This window comes from Trichinella spiralis (assembly GCF_000181795.1).
Source record: "Trichinella spiralis strain ISS 195 chromosome Unknown Scfld4, whole genome shotgun sequence".
Taxonomy (NCBI): domain Eukaryota; kingdom Metazoa; phylum Nematoda; class Enoplea; order Trichinellida; family Trichinellidae; genus Trichinella; species Trichinella spiralis.
In genome coordinates, this window is record NW_003526943.1 from 10,515,313 (window position 1) to 10,537,171 (window position 21,859).

Below are 21,859 nucleotides of genomic sequence, written 5' to 3' on the forward strand. Positions count from 1 at the left end.
GGGAGCGGTCGATCCATCCCAGCCAAGGATTCGATACCCTATACATGCGCTAGTCCTGCCCAAGATCTGTGGAAAGATTCGACAAGCGCCGGTGAAGCTGAGTGAGTGGCCCCACTTGTCCAATCTTCCGGTTGCCGACCAGTGTGAAGAACGGACATTCACTATCGACGTCCTCATTGGTTTAGATCACTACTTTAATTTGGTTGGCGGTGACGTTCGCCGGGGCCCGGCGGGTGGACCTGTAGCAATCCACTCTCAGCTAGGCTGGATTCTCTGCGGACAGACCAACAGACGGCCAACCACTGCCGTGACTACCCTCCTGACTCACGTGGAAGAATCAGCCGACCAGATCTTGCGGCGATTTTGGGAACTAGAAGCCATTGGCATTGCCACCGACAACCAAACAGCTCCACCAGACCAGGAGGCGCTCCAAAGGTTCGAGGAGGGGCTTTCTTTTGATGGCGAACGATATGAGGTCCATCTTCCATGGCTTCCAAGTCGGCCCTCGCTGCCAAATAATTTTCCACAAGCAAGACGTCGCTTGCTTGCCGTCGAGCGCAGACTGGCGCGCTGCGAAGAGGAAAGGCTGGAGTATGCAGCGACGATGCGTCAATACGTGGAGAACGGCTGGGCAGAAAGGGCTCCAGAGATCGGTCCAGAAGGTCGAACTTGGTACTTACCTCACCACGCTGTATACCAAGGTGAGGGTAAGGAGAAGAAGTGCCGAGTTGTTTTCGATGGTTCAGCGCAATACGGACAGACATCCCTGAACCGCCAACTCGAAGTCGGCCCGAACTTGCAGATCGACCTGCTCAAGGCCCTCCTGCGATTCAGAAGGTACCGTGTCGGCCTACAAGCCGACATTCAGAAGATGTACCTTCAGGTGCGGATTGCAGAGCAAGATCGAGATGCTTGCCGTTTTTTGTGGAGGGACAAGTCGGGTGAACTTAGCCATCTCAGGTTGCAGCGGGTGTGCTTTGGTTTGACATGCTCTCCTTTTCTGGCCATCAACACGGTGAGGGTGCACGCGAGACGTCACCAAGACGCTGCACCACGAGCAGCCGCGGAGATCTTAGAAAACATGTATGTGGATGATCTGGCCACGTCATGCGACACGATCGAGGAGGCAAGGGAGTTGGCTGGCGAATTACGAGGACTGTTGGCCAAGGGAGGTTTCCACTTGCATAAATGGGCTAGCAACGAGCCTGAAGCGTTGACATCCGTGCCGGATGAAGTAAGATCCGCCTCCAATAGAAGCCACCTCTGGAAGACGCTCGGAATGCAGTGGGACCGACGGGATGATGTTTTGACCTTCTCGCCACCGGCGATGGTGAACAGCCCGGGTAGAGAGTCAAAGCGGTCGTTGTTAAGCACTGCATTTCGCGTCTTCGATCCAGTTGGATGCTTGGCACCGTTCACCGTACGAGCGAAGATGTTTCTCCAGACTCTGTGGCAGCGTGGGACGTCGTGGGACGAGCCATTGCCACATGACGTGATGGAGCAATGGAGGCGCTGGAAGCAAGAGCTGCCGCATCTGTCGAGGATCCGTCTTCCACGCGCACTCGTACCGGTGGCCCTTGGCCAAGTGACACGTTTGGAGATCCACGCATTTTGCGACGCGTCGGAGAAGGCATATAGCGCGGTGGCATACATGCGTATTGAGACGACGAACCACCACACCGTGGTGAACTTCGTGACGTCGAAGACGCGGGTTGCCCCAATCCGGAGATTAACCCTCCCGAGGCTGGAGCTCATGGGGGCCCTCGTGGCGGCAAGACTGGTGCGCTCTGTCCAGAAAATGTTGGGTCTGCAAGTGCATGGCATCACTTGCTGGTGTGATAGTGCGGTCACTCTTGCATGGATACAATCGTCGGCCGACCGTTGGAAGCCTTTCGTGCGGAATCGCGTCGCAGAGATCCAACAGTTGGTGGAACCTGCGGCATGGAGACACTGCCCAGGGCGGCAGAACCCGGCCGATCTTCTAAGCCGCGGCACGACGCTTCCAAAATTGTTAGAGTCGCCATTGTGGTGGCATGGGCCGAAATGGTTGGCTCATCCGCACAATGCCTGGCCGGTGGGTCAGCCCATAACAGAGGATACGTCGCCCGTGCGCGATGAGCGACGAAGCGAACAACGAGTGACGGTTGGCGTCACTACTCATGTGGAATGCAATTCCATTGGTCCTGAAAGGTACGGCTGTGTGGAACGGCTTTTCCGTATCACAGCGTACTGCCAGCGTTTCGTACGCAATTGCCGATTGCCGGCAGAAGCTCGTCAGAGTGGCGCACTCACGGTGGCCGAACTGCGGATGGCGGAGGGCACGTGGGTGCGAATGGCCCAGTCGGAAGCTTTCAGTTCCGAACTTCAGGCGCTGTCACGGAAGGGGCGTGTCGTCGCGACCAGTCGGCTCAGTCGACTGGACCCTTTCGTGGATGAAGAAGGATTCCTGCGGGTCGGTGGAAGACTGGAGAACGCAGAGTTGCCATCACACATGAAACACCCAGTGATCCTGCCTGGAGACCACGCCCTGACGATGGGTCTGATTAAACGCTGCCACGCACGGCAGCTGCACGCTGGGACCACGCATACGCTGGCAATCTTAAGACAGCAATATTGGGTGTTGAAAGGGCGCACCCAAGTGAAGAAAGTAATCCGGCACTGTTTTGCTTGTCGGCGTGCAATGGCCAGACCGATTCAGCCGAAAATGGCGGCCTTGCCATCCAGTCGAGTGGTCGAAGCCGCTGCTTTCGCTCACACTGGGATGGATTTCGCGGGGCCATTGCTCATTCGTGTCGGAAAAAGGGCCACTTCCAAGTGCTATGTGTGCTTGTTTACGTGCATGGCATCCCGGGCAGTGCACTTAGAACTGGTCCCTCAGATGACGACGGCCAGAGTGATGCAAGCGCTCCGGCGGTTCATCGCCCGGCGAGGAAGACCGGAGATTATCCAATCGGATAATTTCCGCTCCTTCAAAGCCGCCGCGTCAGAGTTGAGGCAACTCTGGCGACACGTGGACGTGGACCGAGTCCAGCGTGAGCTGGTAGGCCACCGCATCCACTGGAAATTCATCACGGAGAGAGCCCCGTGGATGGGAGGCTACTGGGAACGCCTCGTCCGCTCGATCAAGGAATCGTTGCGGAAGATCCTCGGAAAGGCGCTTCTTGATGAAGAAGAACTCAGAACAACTCTCTGTGAAGTAGAAGCCTCCCTCAACGCCAGACCACTGACATTCGTGGGGGATGAAGACCACGAACGCCACCCTTTATCACCGTTTCAGTTGCTGACCGGTCGTGCGTACGTGGACTTCCCGGCAGTTGAAGCCCATGACCCAGAATGGCAGCCAGTAGGACGCGGCCCCCCGCAATGGAGTGACCGATGGCGATACCGTCAGCAGCTCCTCGCGAAATGGTGGCGAAGTTGGAGACGAGAATATCTGTCGGAACTGATGGAGCGACAGAAATGGAGATCTTCCCCAGCCGGGCCAGAAGTGAACGATTTGGTGTTGATCCTGGAGGACAACATCCCGCGAGTCCAGTGCCCGATCGGCGTGATTACGGAATTGCACTTTGGCAGCGATGGCATAGCGAGATCAGCCAGGATCCGGACGTCGAACAACGTGATCACGCGGCCAGTGGCGAAGCTTGTTCAACTCGAACCGGCAACTGTCAGTGATGGGCGTAAGACACCCCCATCCGGGGGGGAGGATGTAGACGACAGAAATGGGGTCTGTATTCAACAGAGAACCTGAGTGTCATTAATAATACGGTAGACCCGGAAGTGACGTAATAGGGGATTTTGCGTGGTTGCTTGCGAGATAGTGTCGTGGCTTGTCGTTGTTAGTAGTTCGCCTTATAAGTCGGATTGTCTAACACATTGGACACTCCCGGCCTTGCAATAACAACTCAGACATACAGTCCACTAACATCGGAGACGAGTGACTTGTTGTTTCGCTCGTTACACAATAAATTGTTATAAAAATTATTTACAAAATAAATTTTATGGAAATAATTAAAGCATTCAGCTATTTTATTAAGCATTTATGCATTGCTTTTATTATAAATTAAAATTTTTTCATTTCATAATTACAGTATGATTCTACAAATTGAATGCATTCTGTACATAGGCTATTATATTTTAAGTAAAATATTTAAATTATTTAAATGTTTGCTCAATAAATTGAATATTATTAAAACTACTTTTAAAATTGTTCTTAAATGTCCAAATTACAGTATGGAGTAAAAGTGAAATGTGCAATTGAGCATTGCTGAAAAGAGTTGAATAACATAAATGTCATTCCATTCACGAGGAGGATTCCGCGGTAATCGAGGCAATTTTCGTGGTGGAAACCGTGGCAGAGACAGAGGTGGTGGTTTTAATCGTGCTCGACCATTTGACACAGGACCGCCAGAATTTGTTGTAGGTAAAGTGAAATAAATACACAAAAATTACAGTTATTAAAAAAGTTATGTTATTAAATACGTTTTTATGTATACCTTCATGCTTCATATTATAAATTGTTTATTTTATATCATGCATTTGTAATGTAGCATTCTAACTGGATTCATCTAAAAGTTCAATGATGAAATCCACTTTGCAATTCTGCAGTTCGTTTGTAGAATGGCAAAACATATCATGTCAGAAAATTTTTTTATTTTTGCTTATCAGTTTCCATTATTTTCCATAAATTTTACGTGACTGAAATAAAACATGAAGTAGATGTGACGTGTGATTTTTTGTTATGTGTGAAATTTTGCAAACGTTTTCAATTACATTGCAATTACATTTTCATTTCTAAGAATTGTTTAGTTTTATTGGTAATCGTTAAGTACTGATCGCATTTTAATTATTTTTAAAACTGTAATTTATTGTAAAGTTAAAACATTTTAAAATATTTTCGTATACAACACTTCTTAATTTAGAATTGGCTAAGTTTACGCATACTTGTTTGGATAAGATAATATGCAAGTGTACAAATGAAAAAATTCCTTATTTTAACGCACCTTTATATTTTGAAAACAAACAACAAATTGGGAAAGTGGACGATGTTTTCGGCAATGTCAGAGGACACGTAATGTTTGCATTTTGCGTAACTTTTTTGTTGTCAAATTAACGTTAACAATTTTAGTGCATATCAGTTACTTTATCGGATGATATAAAAGCATCGTCATTTAAAGAAGATGATAAGGTATATTTTGTTTGTTTGTACTTGTTTGTAAATATAATTTTTTAGGTTTACATTGATCCACATAAACTGTTACCTCTTGAACGCTTTTTACCAAAACCTCCTGGAGCTGCTGCACCCCGAGGACGAGGTTAGTACATGTAGTTATCTGAGTAATTTTTCAATTAATTTAGTGTAATAATAATTCATTAACAACTGTAAATAAAAATCATCTCTAAATTTCTGGTATACTAAAATATTATTATAATTGTATAGCAAATTTATATTTTAGTGTAAGAATTGTTTGTCAAAATATGTAAATAGTTAGTTGATGTGTTTTTATGCATTTTGTGTGCCATTATAGGATCTGCCGTAGGAGGGCGTGGTGGAAACCGCGGCGATAATAGAAGCAGAGGTAGATTTGGCGATAATAAAAGTAGAGGTGGATTTGGAAATAATCAGGGTAAAGGTGGTTTTGGAGGCGGAAGAGGCAACTGGAGAGAGAATTCGAATGGAACGCGCGGGCGTGGTGGAGGCTTCGATCGTGGAAGAGGAGGCTTCGATCGCGGAAGAGGAGGCTTCAGCAAAGGCAGAGGAGGTTCCGATTGGAGGAATGAAGGTTTTAAACGAACTACCTTTGGTGGAGAACCAGCAGTGCAGAATAAAAAGTTAAAATTTTAATGTTAACTTCATAAAACTTTTTGTGCTGTTGTTTTGTTTTGTTTGGTGCAAAATAAAAATGCTTTTAATACTTTCAAATAGTATGCTGACCAAATTACCAACGGCGAAGAAACTATGAACTAACCTGATGATTCTTCTAAATAATGCAAAAAAAAGCTATTCTCACCATTCACATTTATTGATTTGATTTGAGTTTATAATACATATAAATATCATGCATGTGAAGAAGGAATATAAAATTGAAATCAGACTATTTTTCAATTTTGAACAAAACAATATACATGTAATTGATAACTTGGATTGAAATTAAAAAATAATAATCGTATCACTAAATGTTTCAATATACGTACATCATCAGCACCATAATGTCCGAATATTTCAAAAAACAATTTTAAATATTAAGCAAGTTCGTCTGTGTGCAAACTTCTCAATACTACACAGGTGTGTGGGAAAATTCGACAGAAAAATGAACCAAACATTCCACTGGCTAAGTTACTTTCTTTGTTTTTTTTTGTTTTCGAACTAAATATCATGATAAACACTGCAGATGATGATGGATGATACAACCTTCACCTTTAAGATAAGAATGAAGCATTAGATGAACAGCGCTTTGCATGGCAAAAATCAATAAATCACAATGTTCCCATTTGTTTTCTAAAAATAAAAATATTCAAAATGCATGCAAAGAAAATTTTGTTTCACCATCACCCAATACAATTATCTGGAACATAATGGGCAATGAGTGTGTAATGAAATAACTGTTTTCCGAAGCAAACAAATATTGTAATTAAAAATAATACACATTGTACGAATGCTAGACATATATCATGTAAATATATCGAAATGCTGAATATAGTATACAAGTTGAATACTTGTCAAAACAAAGTCTATCATTAAAATCTAAACTAAATAAATAATCTGAAAAAAAGAAATAAACAATTCATGATAATTTTTCGTTAAGAATATACGAAACATATGAAAAACAAGAATGTAAAACTCTTTATTTCGTAAAATTAGTAATACAATTTATGCTTTACTTTCATATTAACTTAACCTATGAAATAAATCATTTACATTAAACTACTGACAAACTAAACAAAAAACGTATATCAAAAATTAATGACCATTCATTAGAGCAGTTTATTTGTAAAAGAGATGAAAAATGTTCATCTTACCTACATAATATCTACAGCAAACTACATCAAAATACCCACTACACCAAAAACGTCACATTACATAACAATTCACCGTCACACAACTTACAACCATCAACAGGGTGCGTTATATTTACACAAGACTTCTCTCTAAAAAATGAATAGCAAGTACAATTTGCAAATACAATTATTATGCATGTTACAATAAATTAAAATTTTACAATAAACAATTATTTAAAATAATTTTTAAAAATAAAAATTGAAATAACTTCAAACGACGATGCAATTTTAAGCGACTTTTGGAATTTTGCTATTATGTCAATTTAAATTAATTTCTTTTACTTTATCGATGCAAAGTTACTTCCTCTATTACAAAGGAATAAATGAATCTTATATCTTATTAATTTCCTTTATTATATAAATAAATTATCGTTCTTCTTGTTCAACAATAAAGGAAGAGAAGAAATCTTGTCCAGAATGTTCATAAATAAGCAGAGCACTGCATATCTAGTATTAAAAAAACAATCAAAGAACAGCAAACAGTAGTATAAATATTAAAACATCGTTGACGGAAGTCGGATAAAAACTGATATACTATTGCAACTTGATCATATCTTACGGTAATGTACATAAATAGTAAACATTTTTAGTTTTTATGAACATGTGGGTGTTGTTGAAACATTTTTCTAAGTTTTTCTGTGTTGAATATTTTGTTGTCATTTGCTACATCTGTCTGTTTAATTGCTCTGGTGATCTTGTGAATATGAATAAGAACCTGTTGCCGCGTTTCGTTGGTTTAATTTTGCAAAAGTTTTGCATCTATAAATACTGATGTGACAATTATTCCCCAACATCTTCAAATATTAAAAATAATTGTTTAAAGTATACTAAAAATTTTGTTCTAATAAACTTGATTTTTATTAATTTACTGTCATTTTGCAATGGTTTTTCATTCATTAGCAGTAGACGTGAATGAGAACTGCTATTTGACGAAGAAGCAGAGTTTTCATAAAATAGTAAAATTTATATAGACGTCAGTTTATTTAATGACATGTTTTTCTGCTTTTATTTTCACTTGGGTATCAGCAAAACATGTGATTGTAACTTCACCTACAAATCGTTGCACTTATAATCGGCCATCATCAGAACTAATTAAAAATATCGACCGAACTGTGTGTGCTGATCGACAAACGAAGGGCAGTTTTGAAATTTAAGTATCAAGAATTGTGTGGTTCAGATTCTTCGTTCATTTTTCAGTGGTAGCATTTCAAATAGTTCTTTGTAAATAAATTGAAATTTCAAATTTGATTGATTGCCGTATTTAATATTTTCCGCAAAATGTAATCTGAGATATAGATAGCTTTGCAATTTCTAAAACGGTTGAGATTAGACAAATTCATGTTGTAAAAATTTATTTCTCTTTTGTTCATAATTTCAAAATAAAAATATGATTTCACATATTATGCATGTAAAAATAATGCACAGTAAAAATCACGACATAAAATAGTGAGATAAAGAAGGAAGAATATTTTTTTCACAGCTCCCAGTGATGATTAGTATGAAGAATTCGTACATACACATACACACAGATAGATAGATATATACAAATATACTAACGCACCAAAATTATATATATACATAATTAATTAGAAATGCAAAAAATAAAAAAATTAAGCATGAGCTTGAGCTTGTTAGGCTGCCGTTTCGGTAGAATTGGGTGGAGAAGCAGCAGTGTCAGCAAAAGCTCGACTGACGAATTCCACCAAGCGTTTGGCGTACTGTTGCGGTCGTACTGAAGAGATCTCGGCCTCGGCTCCATATTTCACAGTTTTCGCCGCCGTAGCAGTTAACTTTTTCATCCCGTAATAAGTCAAAATATCAATCAATCCGATGAAATAGATCATTTTTTTCGGTGCATCTGTATGTGAAAATTATAAAATCATTAACTTTATATTAAATCTTCTTTTCTTGTCCCCTTCTACATACCTGGTGTGGCAGTTACTGCGTAGAATTCGTCGTCCAATTTCAATTCTGGATAGTCGGAAAATGGTGCAAAAGCACCAGAACTCGGCTCCGGGGATTCGGGCGGTGTCGGCTGGCTACCGTATTCGTTGGAACCATCCGAAGCGTTCTCCAGCTCGCTGGAATCGGGACAGACCCCCGGCGAATGGACCGCTTCGGCAACGGTACGCCTTGGAGAATTGGGCGCCAACTGTTGCTGCTCTTGATCGCACACATGCAATCCGACCAACAATGAATAATCCATCAAATTCAAGCTAGCCAGAAACTTCAACAAAAAAATTGATCAAATCAATTAAAATTTAAAACATGCTCTATATACAACGCATTTTTTTATACTTCAGTATCTGACGTTAACATGCTCATCAATTTCTGCCTGGAATCAGCCGACAAATACAGACGACATTTTTCTTCCAAAAAATCCTTATCTTTAAAAGTTGGGAAATCTTTCGCCTAGAAAAAAAAGAAAAATTTCTATTTTATCCATTCTACCACCAAAAATTCAAACACATGCAACAACTGAAAATTGCCAATAAAATATATTTTGAATAATAAATAATCAAAGAAACATTTTTACCTTCTCCTTGTCACTTGCTTGTCTTTGAACAGTAGAGCCCTACAGAGAAAAAAAAAGAAATCATTCAATAAAAAGAAACATCATATAGAATAAATATGAATTAATTAATCACTTTGAGATCGTATTTTTTCGTTATTGCATAATTGCGACTGAAAATACTTCGCGTGACCACAACGTACGTTTCGGCCCCTTCGACTGTCAAACGATACATTCCCAAAAATTGTGGCAACAACGTTTTCGAATGATGCTCAACAATGTACTACACAGAAGGAGTAAATAAGTGAAATTTGAAAAAAAAACCAAAAAAAATTAGAATACTCACGTTGTGATATTTTTGCAATATGGAGTGCACTTCTGCAACTTCTTCTGCGCAGAGGGTCTTGATCAAAAATCGCTTATCATACGAAACAAATACTCGAGCACCGCCACCGCGGCCACTCGGTTCCATCACCACAGGCTCGTGTTTAGTAAGAGATTTCTAAAAAATCCGAAACATTACCCTTTGATTTTTTTCAAATTTCAATTAATTTTGATACAAATCAAACAAATATATAATACCTATTTATTTAATAATAAATAATGTACATAAATTCCACGACAAACTGCATCTATCACAACGTTGCATGCAATGTGGTTTTAAGCAAATGATAAATTTATTCAATTTTAATAAGTTTAAACTGATGCTTGAATGTTATCAATGAAATTACAAATGGACAAACGTAGAAACAGAATTACAAGAACTTATTCATAATCGACAGAATGAATGGATTAACATGCACACAATTGTTGTCAATTTTCCATTTCTGTAACTTTATTTTTGCTTTGCAATAAATAAATTCAGCTTTCACCTGCTCAATCACTCATCCATCAACAGCAATATATGTTCATTAAATTCTGAATAATTCAATTATCTTTTTTTCAATGTTTAAACTTCCTTATAAAACAACACATTTTACTCAACACGTCAAAAATGATCACGTTCCATCAAAAACTGCCAAAAATTTGAAAATTTAACCTGAAACTGCTCAAAACAATATAAATCATGGTTGATGAATTTAAAAAAAAGCTATTATCAACTATAAAGCACAACTGTTTTCCGTTTTTTTTCTTTCCTGACGCTTGCTGACGCCAACTGTGTGTAGTTTTAGAAAAACATGATCTGAATTATAACTTCAATAAATTTCTTTTTCATCAAAGTAATTATTATTATTATTATTTCAGAAAAAAATGCCTCATATAACAACTGCTGAAGCGGACCGAGATGTTGGTGTAATTAAAAGGCGGTTTCTTCCGCTTTAATCTGCTTGCAATGAATGAAATCAATGAAAATAATACGCGGAACAACTTTTACCAAAAACAAGATAAAATTTAATAAATAAAGACTTAAAGAAATAAAGTTCATATTTTCCCTCAATTAAAATTCACATCCGTTTGCGTTTGAATAGACCAAATTGTGAAATTTATGTTCAATCGACAAATAAAAGAAGATACGTTCTTATTTTTTTTGAATATATCCTTGTTGATAATTGATTACTTCGCCTTGAATCACTCTTAATTAATTCACCATTTGCTGAATGAAATCTTGTGATCAACAGGCAGTGTTTACTCCAATTCAGATACCCAAGCCACAGAGAAAACAAGAAATAAGATTTGCCAATCAAATTATTAAAAACATCCTACAGAAATATAAAATTAAAGGCCCATCCCATGCAAGAAGCATAATGTAGATTTGTATAATAAATGTACTTATATATATACTGATAATAATTTCTTTTCTACTACCTAATATTAAGCTACATTTTGATGAAACTCTAGAATAAGAAATTAAAATAACTAGACATTAAAATAATGACAGCTTCAAATTGAACAGCAAGTACTCCAGCAGTTGGAATGTCTTTAACTGGAAAGTGATAGATTCATCTACACATGACCTGCATTGTGAAAGATATGCTTGCGTTCTTAAGCTGCCATCAACAGCAGTGAAAAAAGATTCAAACAACAGACATCACCACCAAACAGCTTCATCGTGTATACAAATAATATTTCAAGTGACGTCAAAAAATCAAGAACTACCTTTTGCTTTTTTTTTCAAAACTCAACTTTTCAATAATTTCAAAATTTTACAACTATCTATTTAAAATGTTAGTCATAAATTTTCCTGATTTAAATCAATAATAAATATTCATGATTAATGATTCAGGCGCAAATTAAAAAAAAATAAATATTATATCATCATTTCTAAGATGACAACCCAGAATAACGTTTATTTTTCTTTTTTTTACTGGCACGATAAAAAGAAAAGAAAACTTACTAAATAATCATCGTCATCAATAGCAAATTTTTCACGAATGCTTCGAAACACGTTTGGACAATATTCCTTCACTTTAAAATGACTTGGCATGCTTTCTCTAGAAAAAAATAATTTTTTTTTCTGTTTATTCTGAAATTCCACACTGACAATCACAACAACAAAATTTACTTATTGAAAAGATGATTGTCGATTCTAATTTTAGAAAAAGCTTTAAAATCGTCGGGCATCAATAATCGAGTAGGTGGAATGTGACTGGATTCGGTTATCTGCAAAAGTAATAATTCATAATAATGATTATATGACCATTCAACAAAACGTCTACACAAAATTTGTGCAAAAGTTAACCAACCATTATTTGCTATTAAAATGATCAATTGAACAATAAATCAATCCATTTTTATCAACTAGCAATAGCAATGAATAAAACTGTTCTGAAATCATTCGAACAATCAATGTAAAATCGAATTACCAAAAGAATATTTCTTAACTTAATATCATGCAGTTCAATGTTCAAGATGCAAATTGTTTTTTTTTTGAAATTAGAAATGATCTTTCTGCAAGTATTGGATAATTGTCAAAATTCCAGTCATGATGATCATAATTTTTCCAAGCATTTTGCAAATTATACGTGGTTTCGAATGAGTTTCAACATTTATTCAAAGCCAACAAAAAAATACTTCTATGCTTACCGTGTGATTGATGCCCCACATGAATACGCTGAGGAAAGGGTCGCTTGAACGGAAAAGCTTCCATTTCGGTACAATTGGACGTCGAGGCTTATGTTTCATCTTCTTCTTTGATTTCATCATCGTTGACGTGTGACAGCACTGCAAGAGAATAATTTAAAACAGTTAAACTAACCATAAACTGACAAACAATAAACATTCAATCATTTAAATTCGTCAAAATTCTTCTCCTTTAAAAATATTAATTAAAAAACTTGATTCATAATTCACGAAAAATTTTCAAACTTCTGCACGTTGCTTGTCAACAATTTTCGCGTTTTGAAATCAGTATTAACATGTTATTGTAACAAGTATATCGTGCACACTTAAATTCAAAGCGGAGCAATTTTTCAACGTCTGAACATTAAACGCCTCAAGTGCAGTAATAAAAGGAACAAAGACAAGTGGGGAAAAGCCAGTAAGAGCAGTGTCGTCGACTGGTGACGATGACCGGATTCGATTAAACTGAGCAGCGTAGTCGATTTACAATAGTAAATCATTCTGCTTCACTCATCGACGGCAGATCACGTCATCAGGAAGGAAATGAATGCAACTATCATCGAGCAAAAACTATCAGCTCACTATAAATGTGAAACACCGACTTTAAAACAAAAATGTTCAATCATAATAATAAAATACTTCAATTATTAATTAAGCGAATTAATGTTTCAGTAGAACAACAATCTTCAATGAAATAAACGAATAACACTGCTTTTCCGCTGACTGATCGAACACAATTTACTCAATAATCTGCAAGGTGTTGCCATGCATGCTTGCTGTTTGCTCACTTATACGAATGCATTTGTCTGCTGATATTTTGTCAATTGAAAAACTGATTTGCAAAATTTACACAATTTCATTCAATTCATAATGGAAACATAAACAGTTCTATCACCACTGAACAACTTTCACTTAACACCACCTAGGTCACAGTGGAGCGGTATTTACCGGCATACGGTAATTTAAAATCAGGTTCCAATTTTTATTAATAAAACAAATTATTTTTTTGCAATAAAAAAGAAATTCAAAATAATATACCTTCGAAGTTGGGTTTTCCAAAAACTTATTTCCACTAAAAAATGTGCTTTTAAATTTAACAACCTTCATCCTGTTGTTCAGTAAAACTTCAGAATGCTTAAAACTAAACAGAGAAATTTCAAATGATCAGCATCAGTTATCAGTTGAACAATTTATACTGCGTTGTTGTAAATATAATCTGGATTTGACAAAAATCAGGACAAAACGGAAGCTTAATGAATATTGCAATATGTTGTCAGTTGAATTTGCACTGCAAAAGTGATTCTACTGTCGAAAGAAGGAAATATGTAGCAAATATTTCCTCATAAATATAATTCTAAATTGATAGCACTTTTTCTCATGAGTTTAGTTCAGTTAGGGATCGTAACTGCATTAACATCATCTTTAAAATAAACTATAAAACAGTGCACTTTTGAAATTAAATAAAATGAATTTGTTTTGAAAAACCATTGTTGACATGTTTTCATGACCAATCGTTCATTAAATAAGATTAAAGCAATCAATGCAAATCTAGTTATTGAAACATGATTAATTTTTGACAGCTAAATAAGCAATAAATATGATTATATGTAGCTTTATTTATGCAATAATTTCAGTTCAGTTGCTTCAGAGTTGCTTGCATTGCTCTTGCAGTTGCTCTGAAATAAAGCGTTTAACATCTACCTAATTGCATACTATTTTTTAAGCAGAGCCTAACGCACATTGTTGTTTCATTTCATGTTTTATCGAATTAAAAAAAAACAATTTGATATTAAAATATACTTTTTAACAACTTTGTGTCTTATCTGAAAAAAATTCTATTGAAAAAGAAACTTTTTATTGAATCAATCGCTCTTCCATTGAATCTTTAAAGCTTGTGAAATGTTACGCTTTAGCCGACTTTTACTTCATGAAACACGCTACTTAGTGGAAGATTAAAATTTCAATAGAAAAACAAACATGCAGTTTCTTACGTAATCAAATGATTGAATCACGTAACCGACTTTCTATAATGCTATCAACATGACAATAAATGAAAAAAATACCACAGAGATAAAAAGAGACGGAAAATTCTTATGTTTACCAATTCGATCTTGCCAGCCAGTCAATTTGCAAGAAACATTTCCATTTCCAATCTTGTTATGGTGAAGACTTCTTGTTAGCTAATTGGTTGTTAGCGCAGACGATCGAACCAGTCGACTGGCACGAGACCAACGCCAATATAAAGGGAGTAAGGGAATCGATCTTTGGTCACTAGCAAGGCGAAATGCAGCTATGCAGCACGCAATTGTATAACAATCGATAAATCTGCATAACAATTTTTATTGAAAATGAAAGAAAATATTTCTTTGAGATGTCGTTTAAAAGTTTAAAGAAATTTATTCTTGTTTGTCTTATTACTGTATCAAGTGTTATTTTTTACCAGAAAGTAATTTTCAACTAGTTTTCATCATATAAATGTTGTGTGTTTTGATTGATGTTTTCGTAAAACAAATACAAGAATATCAGTTCAGAATAAATTATCACAAATATGTAAACTGCGCAATTTGTTGCAAACGAAAATGTACATTCTCAAGCACTCTCAAGATATGCGTAATAAAATCCAGAGCATAAACAAAATGGATAATTTTTATTAAATGATGCACCATTCAACAAAAATTTTTTTTAATTTAATTTTGAAAATGAAAGTAACTTCCCGTAGTTCTACCTGAAATTTGTTTAATAAAGGTTTTCTACGAAACAATTTATTGCAAACCATTTTCATTACGTCATTTATTAGAAAACTTTTTGTTCAAAACAATCAGCAACAAACATGAAAATATTTTTTTGGATTATGTAAATAATTTAAACCTATTTTTCTATTCCAGTTAAATTTGTTTTTCTTTTATTGAAATTAAATCACATGCTTTGCCAAACTAACTAGTTGTTTTCACATGAAAAGTATTATTTGTTGAAATAAATGTTTCTGATAAACAAAGCAAACATCACGAATGTAAAATTTTTGCAAAAAAATCTCACAATTAGCTTTTGTAGCCATTTTTTGTTTATTTATTTGTTATGCGCATTAAATTAGAACAAAAAAAATAAAATTATAATGCGGATGATGTATTTGTGGGAACTTTGGCAGATTCTTGAGAGATCATTTTGCAAACATCCATCAGGCTTTTGAAAGACCGCGGTTCATTGCTACCCAGCAAAGAGAGCATTTTCGTATTCAATCTGATGTTTGCCTGCAATAAAAACAGAAACTGCCACAATCACTCTTTTTTATATAAACTGAAATTGTTATCCATCATGGCTTTTCATTGGAAAAATAGTGTTAGCATATCAGACGCTGATTATTATTCAGTCTATCACGTACTTTATTTAAACTTTCTTTCAGCTGTTCGTAAGAAACTCCATGTTCATTTGCAGCAGCTTGAACACGTTTTTCATAATACTAGATTATTGAGAGATGTAATTAATAAACAAAAAATATAATAATAAAAAAAGTACCCAATTACGCATTTCTGGCAAATCTTTTCGATGTTCAGTCATCTTTTGCCAAGCATGTTGCAAATGATTTAATGCTGGAGAATATTTGTCTCGGGCATCTGCATAATACCACTAAAATCTTTTAATTCAAAACATCGCATTTATAATAATATGAATTTGGCATGTTCATTTTGCATTCATTATTCAGAATGAAATTACTGGTCAAAATAAGGAAAGTTTTGTTAAGTCTATTACAAGAAAAACATTTTTTTAGACTGAAGAATAGAATGGGGTGAAAAATCACTTCTCACCCCAGTAAAACGGAAAACCCGTTGTCTTTTAAACCACCGTGTACGTTTTGGCAGTGGAAAGTCGACTGGATGAGGTGAATTTAGAAATCGTCGTGGGAACCACTTTGCACAGGAAAGAAAAACCATTTTGGACTAAAATATTTTCAAAAAATAATATCAAACTGACAAGAAACACAGTAATCCAGCTGAAAGTACAAATATTTTTCGGATGGCTTTACTGTAATAATCGATTGATCGTTGCAATTATTTAATTGATAAAAACTGTTTGATTTTATTCGCAACAATTGATCAATAATAATCTAGAAAATTGTGAACAAAAATTAAATTTCTAAAGTCTGCTGAAAAAATTTATTAATCAATAACAGTGTTCCACGAAGTGAAAGTAAACATTAAAAATGTAGCAAATTTTTGTAAAATTAAAAATCGGCTTTCTTCGATTTGGTCTTTATTAGTTCATCACACAACATCACCAACTCTTGGATTTGCTTATCCTGAAATAAAAATACTTGCTATAGAAAACGACAGAATGTCAGCAAATAATTTGATGCTTCATTCACCATTTGATCACAATCTTCCTTCAATGTTTGGACGGCTAATTCATTTTTTTTCACCTCTGCCGTTAAAGCAACCAAATCCTCTCTTTGTGATACTACTGCTTCATCTTTATTTTCTAACACCCTAAAAAACAAATAAACAGTTTTCATCCGTTTGTAATAAAATCAACAAAGCAAAAAGAAAATTACGTTTTCATCAACTCTTTTACATGTTCCTTCAGCTGCATCATTCGGTTTGTCGACTGTAAAAAATTTTTCCTACCCTCTTCTAAACAAGCTTTCAGCTTTGCATCATTCTACAATATTATTGAAAAGAGTTGAAATTTTTACAAAAAAACAATAAATACTTATTTAAAAATTCAACATACTTCTAGGCAATTTTTATAACTGAGACAAAATTTTTCATATCTTTTTTGCAATTCAGAAATAACATTTTCGGCTGATATTAAGTCTTCCAAAATCTGAAATGATACAACTGAAATTATTTTCAAAATTAAATAATATGAATAAACGTACTTGATTACGATCATCTAACACACGAACATATTCCATATTTTTCGTGATGGAGTTCATTTCTTCTAGAAATTTACAATTTCCCACAACAGTGTTTATAAAATATTTATATTATTCAATCAAGATTAATTGCTTTTAAACATTTTACTCTTTTTACATACTATATCATCAAAGTGTTTACAACAGTGAATTATTATCCTTTGAAAAAATCAAAGTTCCAATTCACTCATAACAGAGAAAAGCTCGTGAAAATAAAAATAAAAAAGTACTTACTGGACGCTTCAATAAGCCTGTCTTCGTAGTTTTTAATAGTGCTACAATAAATGAATGAATGAATGAATGAATAACAGAATTTAATTAATTATCAAGTAAAAAGTTATCAAGCACCATTGTATTTCATCACGGGTTTTCTTCTTCATCATATTCTGCTCTTTCCAGCGAGCAATATCATCTTGTACTTTTTGAATTTCTATAGCTTGCTCATTAATCTCATCAATCAAACGTTCTTTCATTGAACTGTACTCGTTTTCCATATCAGACGCTGATTTCTATGAATCATAAAATCAAACATCTCTTCGTTATACACAAGCAAAAATCGCTTTCTGTTTAACAGAAAAAAAGCATACATCGTCAACAACTGCATTAAATAGATTTTCCAATGCAATGCCATTTTTCATTATATCTAGTCGGGGTGATCGTCGGCGAACCACAGTTGCAGGCGTACAGGTCGATACACGTTGGCATGAAGGCGTACTGAACGATGCTCTGTTGAAATGGAAAAAGAAGATTTTTCATTGAAATTAACATATGCATTAACAAAATTTACAGATCATTTGTGAAAACAGAATCTGATGAAAAGTCTTTAAAATTTGCAGGCGATGAACTGCATTCTGAAAGTACCACATTTTCCACCGTTTCTGCTTTTGGACATTGAGCGTCAACAAAAGAAGCCAAACTTAATAACTGTTGCTCGGAACTAACACCAACGGTATTCAAATTTTCAACCTAAATCAAGCAAAAACTCACAATTCAACAGAGGAAAGACTGAATGAACGAGATGAAAACAAAAAAAAACAATTTATCAATTATATTTAATTTTTATTTCAACTGTGCAAATGCGTGAGTATTATCCTATCGCTCCACTTAATATAACGCAAAACAGAATAAAATTAGTAAGCAAATTTCAAAAAAAAAACTTCATTTAAATTGAATCAAATGCTCAGCTCTAAGCAATTTTTCCATCGATTAGACTGTTCAAAACAATTTACCATAACGGTTTGCAAAGAAGAACGTTCTGATCGACGAAACGTTGGTTCTACAACCGCTGTCTGAGGATGCCGCAGCGATGTACTATCCTGAACATTGCAATAAAAAAGTGATAAATCAAAATTGTACATAACAAAATTTATTTCACTCTTCACGCAATTAAACAACAAAAAGCATTATATATTATCATCATTGTGTAACAGAAGGAAGTATTCTTCCAAAATAGTTTACTAACACCATGACAACAACGAAAAATTAACGTCTAACTACAAACCGGTGGTAGTAATTGTGAAATCTAATTCAAAATGAAAAACGTATTAATTTCATAATTTTATCATCTTTTGCCTTGTTCTTTCAAAATATGCAAAGAAGACTTCCCTAAATATAACCAGAAGAAAAATAAAGTATTAAAAAAGTTTGCATTCACAGCTTTATTGCATGTGAATATCCTAAATACAAAAAATAAAAGTCAAAATACATTTAAAATTTTTTAAAAGCATTATAAGAAAAACGCAGAGAAAGCCATATTTAAGTAAATGTCTAAGAAACAAGATATAAATTTATTACTGATAATAATAATCACATCTATTATTAAAAAATAACTAAAACAATATTTTACATAAAATGCTTGATGTACATGAAAATATTATAATCCATATTTACATTCTTTCGCTGCACCTTTTCTGCATCCATATGGAACAGTTAACAACAATAAACAGCTAATTTATCAACAGCTGAAACCAGTTGCAGTCCACTTTTTCAAGTTCAAATATGAGGTCAACTTTCATAGGTACAGTATCAAGATAATAATGTTTAATAAAACCTTACAGCAATAATTTGAATTCATATCAAGTTTTACAAAGCAGTAAACTTTTACAGTAAAAAATATATTATAGTATTTTTAATTTTATTTATTTAAAACAATTTTTGGTAATTTTTAAACGTTCACTTAACAAAAGGAGTAAAGAAATAAGAAAGAAATGAGCTTAATAAGTGAACAACTGTTTTTACTTGCAGTGTTGCAAAATTTCAAGAAGAAGTAGAAAGTTGTTTCATAAAATGACAAAGATATTACAACTGAATTTTTGAATTGCAGTTTTCTCTCTCAGCTAGGAGCATTTTATCAATTTAAAAGCAACTTTTGCAATCGAACTTAACAAGCTAATTGTATACTGTATTTCTCGTAGTTAATTCTTGTAATCTTTGGTAAATGTTAAATTTTAAATGTAAAACTAATATCTGAAAGTAACTTTTATAAATTTTTTAAAAGTGTATGAAAATTATTTTGAAGGAAAATTTCGTATAACAAACGCAAATTTAAATGAAAATATCATTGCTTAGTGATCTTACTATTTATGTTCCAGTTCACGGAGCTAATTTATAAGCTCAATTTAAATGCATGCCGAAGTGTAGCATGGTGTTCATATTCAATGTTTATGATTTTAATATAGGTGCTTGGTAAACAATTTCAGTAGTGTTGCTTGATTTTTAGAGCGTTTATTTTCGAAAACTGTTTCACTGAAAGTTTATTTTTTTTCTATTTGAGTAGTTGGCACTTTTGCATTATCGCTGAGAATTTTACTGAAAAATTGAATTGACGTCTTCGTTACTCCTGTTTAAAGTGGCAGATTTTGATATAAAAACTCTTTCATTCTTTTCATTTAAGAATAAGAAGCTATGGAACAATGGATAGCTGACAAACTTCATGATGTAATTGGAATTAGCGACCGATATATTGCCGATTTTCTTCTTGCATTAGCCAAGCGTTCCTCTAATGTGGATGATTTTTTGGGCGAAGTCAAAGCAACAGAAACTGTAACTGTTGATGAAACGTTCGGTAAATTTGCCAGAGAATTATTTGCAAAACTACCTCGTCAATTGCCTGCTGTCGCAAGTGGCCCTTCAACGTATGAATTGAATCGACTGAAGGAGGAAAAAGCTAGACAGTTGCAACGTTGGAATGAGTCGTTTAAGCTTTTGTCAGATGAAGACAGTGACAACGACAGTGTTAAAGTTTCAAAAGCAAAACATTCACATATTAGGAAAAGGAACGTCGATGCTGGCGACAGTGATGAAGAAACATCGATAAGGTAAGAGAACTGCATTATTTTTGTTTCAGTATATTGATATTTCGCTTAATACGTTGTTACTCTATGTGCGAATACTTTGGTATGTTGTTGAAATATTGAAAAGGTAATGCTCAGTCATAATAAATACGTTTCTGTAGCTTTGAATTTAATTTAGTTTCGGTTTAATGGTTTCAATTTGTTTTTGGAAGAATGTTTTAAAACGGAATTACTTTTCATTGTATACGTAGGTTTATATCGAGAGAATCGAAAATGAAGAAAGTTGTACTATCCTCTGATGCGGAAGAGGAATATGACAAAATGGAAAACGAGCGGCTTCGTGATTTGGAAGAGCGAGACGCACTAGCTGAGAGACTTAAAAAGAAGGATAAAGAGAAGACTAGGAATATCCTCGAAAAAACGGACAAAAAGGTATTGGTATTCACACTTTTAAGTTTGTTTGAATGATAAATAATGTTGGTGAATAATTGTAATTATACTCAGAAAGCTGTCGGAAAGGAATCTGATTTTATTTCTTTTTAATTGGAAAACTTTGCAAAATTCGCTTTTTACAATAATGCATTTGCAACGTGAACACTTTTTAGACGAGGAGGGTATTTACAGTAAGAGTAAATTATGTTCAAGTTTAATTTTTAGTGCAAAAGTGTAATTAAATCATGAAATTGCATATTGTTGTTTTAGTTATTTTGTTAAAGTTAATAAAAATATATAAAAAATAATTCTCACCGTATAATTATTTTTGATGTTTGTTTCATATGAGATAAACTGTATATATGACATTTTAAATTTAGGCTTATAAAGAAGCAGCGGAACGTTTGAAATATGAAGCTGAAGATCGCCAGAAAATTGTCCCACAGTTACGAATTAAATCACGACGTGAATATTTGAAAAAACGTGAAGAACAAAAGGTTGAAGAATTGCAATTGGCCATTGATGATGAATTGCGTCTTTTTGCGGGTGAAAAGTAAGTGTGGAATTTTATTTACTTTTTGTATTTATGAAAATTTA

The 21,859-nt window shown here is 35.0% G+C and overlaps 6 protein-coding genes across 6 annotated transcripts; 3 read left to right on the plus strand and 3 right to left on the minus strand.

Moving 5' to 3' along the window:
* Positions 1–53: 53 nt before the first annotated feature.
* On the plus strand, positions 54–5,458 carry Tsp_06354a (putative integrase core domain protein; the record flags this gene model as incomplete). Its single annotated transcript, XM_003378345.1, has 4 exons — positions 54–3,664; positions 5,126–5,185; positions 5,231–5,312; positions 5,454–5,458. Coding segments are annotated over 4 exons (3,758 nt in total), but the record flags the coding sequence as incomplete, so codon positions are not given.
* A 2,971-nt stretch (positions 5,459–8,429) lies between these two features.
* Positions 8,430–12,737, minus strand: Tsp_06353 (phosphatidylinositol-5-phosphate 4-kinase type-2 beta). The gene is made up of 9 exons (XM_003378346.1): positions 12,593–12,737; positions 12,072–12,169; positions 11,904–12,000; positions 9,915–10,070; positions 9,705–9,851; positions 9,593–9,631; positions 9,355–9,468; positions 8,983–9,283; positions 8,430–8,914 (listed from the first exon to the last, which is right to left on the minus strand). Exons 1-9 carry the CDS (start codon positions 12,710–12,712, stop codon positions 8,688–8,690), a joined length of 1,299 nt encoding a protein of 432 aa, XP_003378394.1. The 5' UTR covers positions 12,713–12,737; the 3' UTR covers positions 8,430–8,687.
* Positions 12,738–15,735: 2,998 nt separating this feature from the next.
* Positions 15,736–17,558, minus strand: Tsp_06352 (putative transforming acidic coiled-coil-containing protein 3). The gene is made up of 7 exons (XM_003378347.1): positions 17,502–17,558; positions 17,354–17,446; positions 17,175–17,281; positions 16,989–17,109; positions 16,432–16,563; positions 16,142–16,252; positions 15,736–15,876 (listed from the first exon to the last, which is right to left on the minus strand). The coding sequence occupies exons 1-7, from the start codon at positions 17,556–17,558 to the stop codon at positions 15,736–15,738; spliced, it is 762 nt and encodes a 253-aa protein (XP_003378395.1).
* Positions 17,559–17,851: 293 nt separating this feature from the next.
* Positions 17,852–19,457, minus strand: Tsp_06351 (hypothetical protein). The gene is made up of 6 exons (XM_003378348.1): positions 19,428–19,457; positions 19,039–19,059; positions 18,767–18,853; positions 18,325–18,503; positions 18,125–18,263; positions 17,852–18,046 (listed from the first exon to the last, which is right to left on the minus strand). The coding sequence occupies exons 1-6, from the start codon at positions 19,455–19,457 to the stop codon at positions 17,852–17,854; spliced, it is 651 nt and encodes a 216-aa protein (XP_003378396.1).
* A 984-nt stretch (positions 19,458–20,441) lies between these two features.
* On the plus strand, positions 20,442–20,953 carry Tsp_06350 (putative pre-mRNA-splicing factor ATP-dependent RNA helicase DHX16). Its single transcript, XM_003378349.1, has 2 exons — positions 20,442–20,854; positions 20,884–20,953. The coding sequence occupies exons 1-2, from the start codon at positions 20,442–20,444 to the stop codon at positions 20,951–20,953; spliced, it is 483 nt and encodes a 160-aa protein (XP_003378397.1).
* Positions 20,954–21,103: 150 nt separating this feature from the next.
* On the plus strand, positions 21,104–21,819 carry Tsp_06349 (putative pre-mRNA-splicing factor ATP-dependent RNA helicase DHX16). Its single transcript, XM_003378350.1, has 2 exons — positions 21,104–21,262; positions 21,643–21,819. The coding sequence occupies exons 1-2, from the start codon at positions 21,104–21,106 to the stop codon at positions 21,817–21,819; spliced, it is 336 nt and encodes a 111-aa protein (XP_003378398.1).
* The last annotated feature ends 40 nt before the right edge of the window (positions 21,820–21,859 follow it).

What these genes read in the sequence shown, in the direction of transcription:
- Tsp_06351 (XM_003378348.1), bottom strand. Translation starts at nt 19,457, where the DNA reads ATGGATGCAGAAAAGGTGCAGCGAAAGAAT. An exon ending in AAAAGGTGCAGCGAAAGAAT is followed by an intron (nt 19,060 to 19,427) that starts GTAAATATGGAT and finishes ATTTTGAATTAG; the next exon opens with ATTTCACAATTACTACCACC. An exon ending in TCTGTTTTCACAAATGATCT is followed by an intron (nt 18,264 to 18,324) that starts GTAAATTTTGTT and finishes CCATTTCAACAG; the next exon opens with AGCATCGTTCAGTACGCCTT.
- Tsp_06352 (XM_003378347.1), bottom strand. Translation starts at nt 17,558, where the DNA reads ATGAACTCCATCACGAAAAATATGGAATATGTTCGTGTGTTAGATGAT. An exon ending in TGTTAGATGATCGTAATCAA is followed by an intron (nt 17,447 to 17,501) that starts GTACGTTTATTC and finishes GTATCATTTCAG; the next exon opens with ATTTTGGAAGACTTAATATC. An exon ending in GTAAAAGAGTTGATGAAAAC is followed by an intron (nt 17,110 to 17,174) that starts GTAATTTTCTTT and finishes TTTGTTTTTTAG; the next exon opens with GGTGTTAGAAAATAAAGATG.
- Tsp_06349 (XM_003378350.1), top strand. Translation starts at nt 21,104, where the DNA reads ATGAAGAAAGTTGTACTATCCTCTGATGCGGAAGAGGAATATGACAAA. An exon ending in TCGAAAAAACGGACAAAAAG is followed by an intron (nt 21,263 to 21,642) that starts GTATTGGTATTC and finishes TTTTAAATTTAG; the next exon opens with GCTTATAAAGAAGCAGCGGA.
- Tsp_06353 (XM_003378346.1), bottom strand. Translation starts at nt 12,712, where the DNA reads ATGATGAAATCAAAGAAGAAGATGAAACATAAGCCTCGACGTCCAATT. An exon ending in TGTGGGGCATCAATCACACG is followed by an intron (nt 12,170 to 12,592) that starts GTAAGCATAGAA and finishes TTACTTTTGCAG; the next exon opens with ATAACCGAATCCAGTCACAT. An exon ending in CGAAAAAATACGATCTCAAA is followed by an intron (nt 9,632 to 9,704) that starts GTGATTAATTAA and finishes TTTTCTCTGTAG; the next exon opens with GGCTCTACTGTTCAAAGACA.
- Tsp_06350 (XM_003378349.1), top strand. Translation starts at nt 20,442, where the DNA reads ATGGAACAATGGATAGCTGACAAACTTCATGATGTAATTGGAATTAGC. An exon ending in GATGAAGAAACATCGATAAG is followed by an intron (nt 20,855 to 20,883) that starts GTAAGAGAACTG and finishes TTTTTGTTTCAG; the next exon opens with TATATTGATATTTCGCTTAA.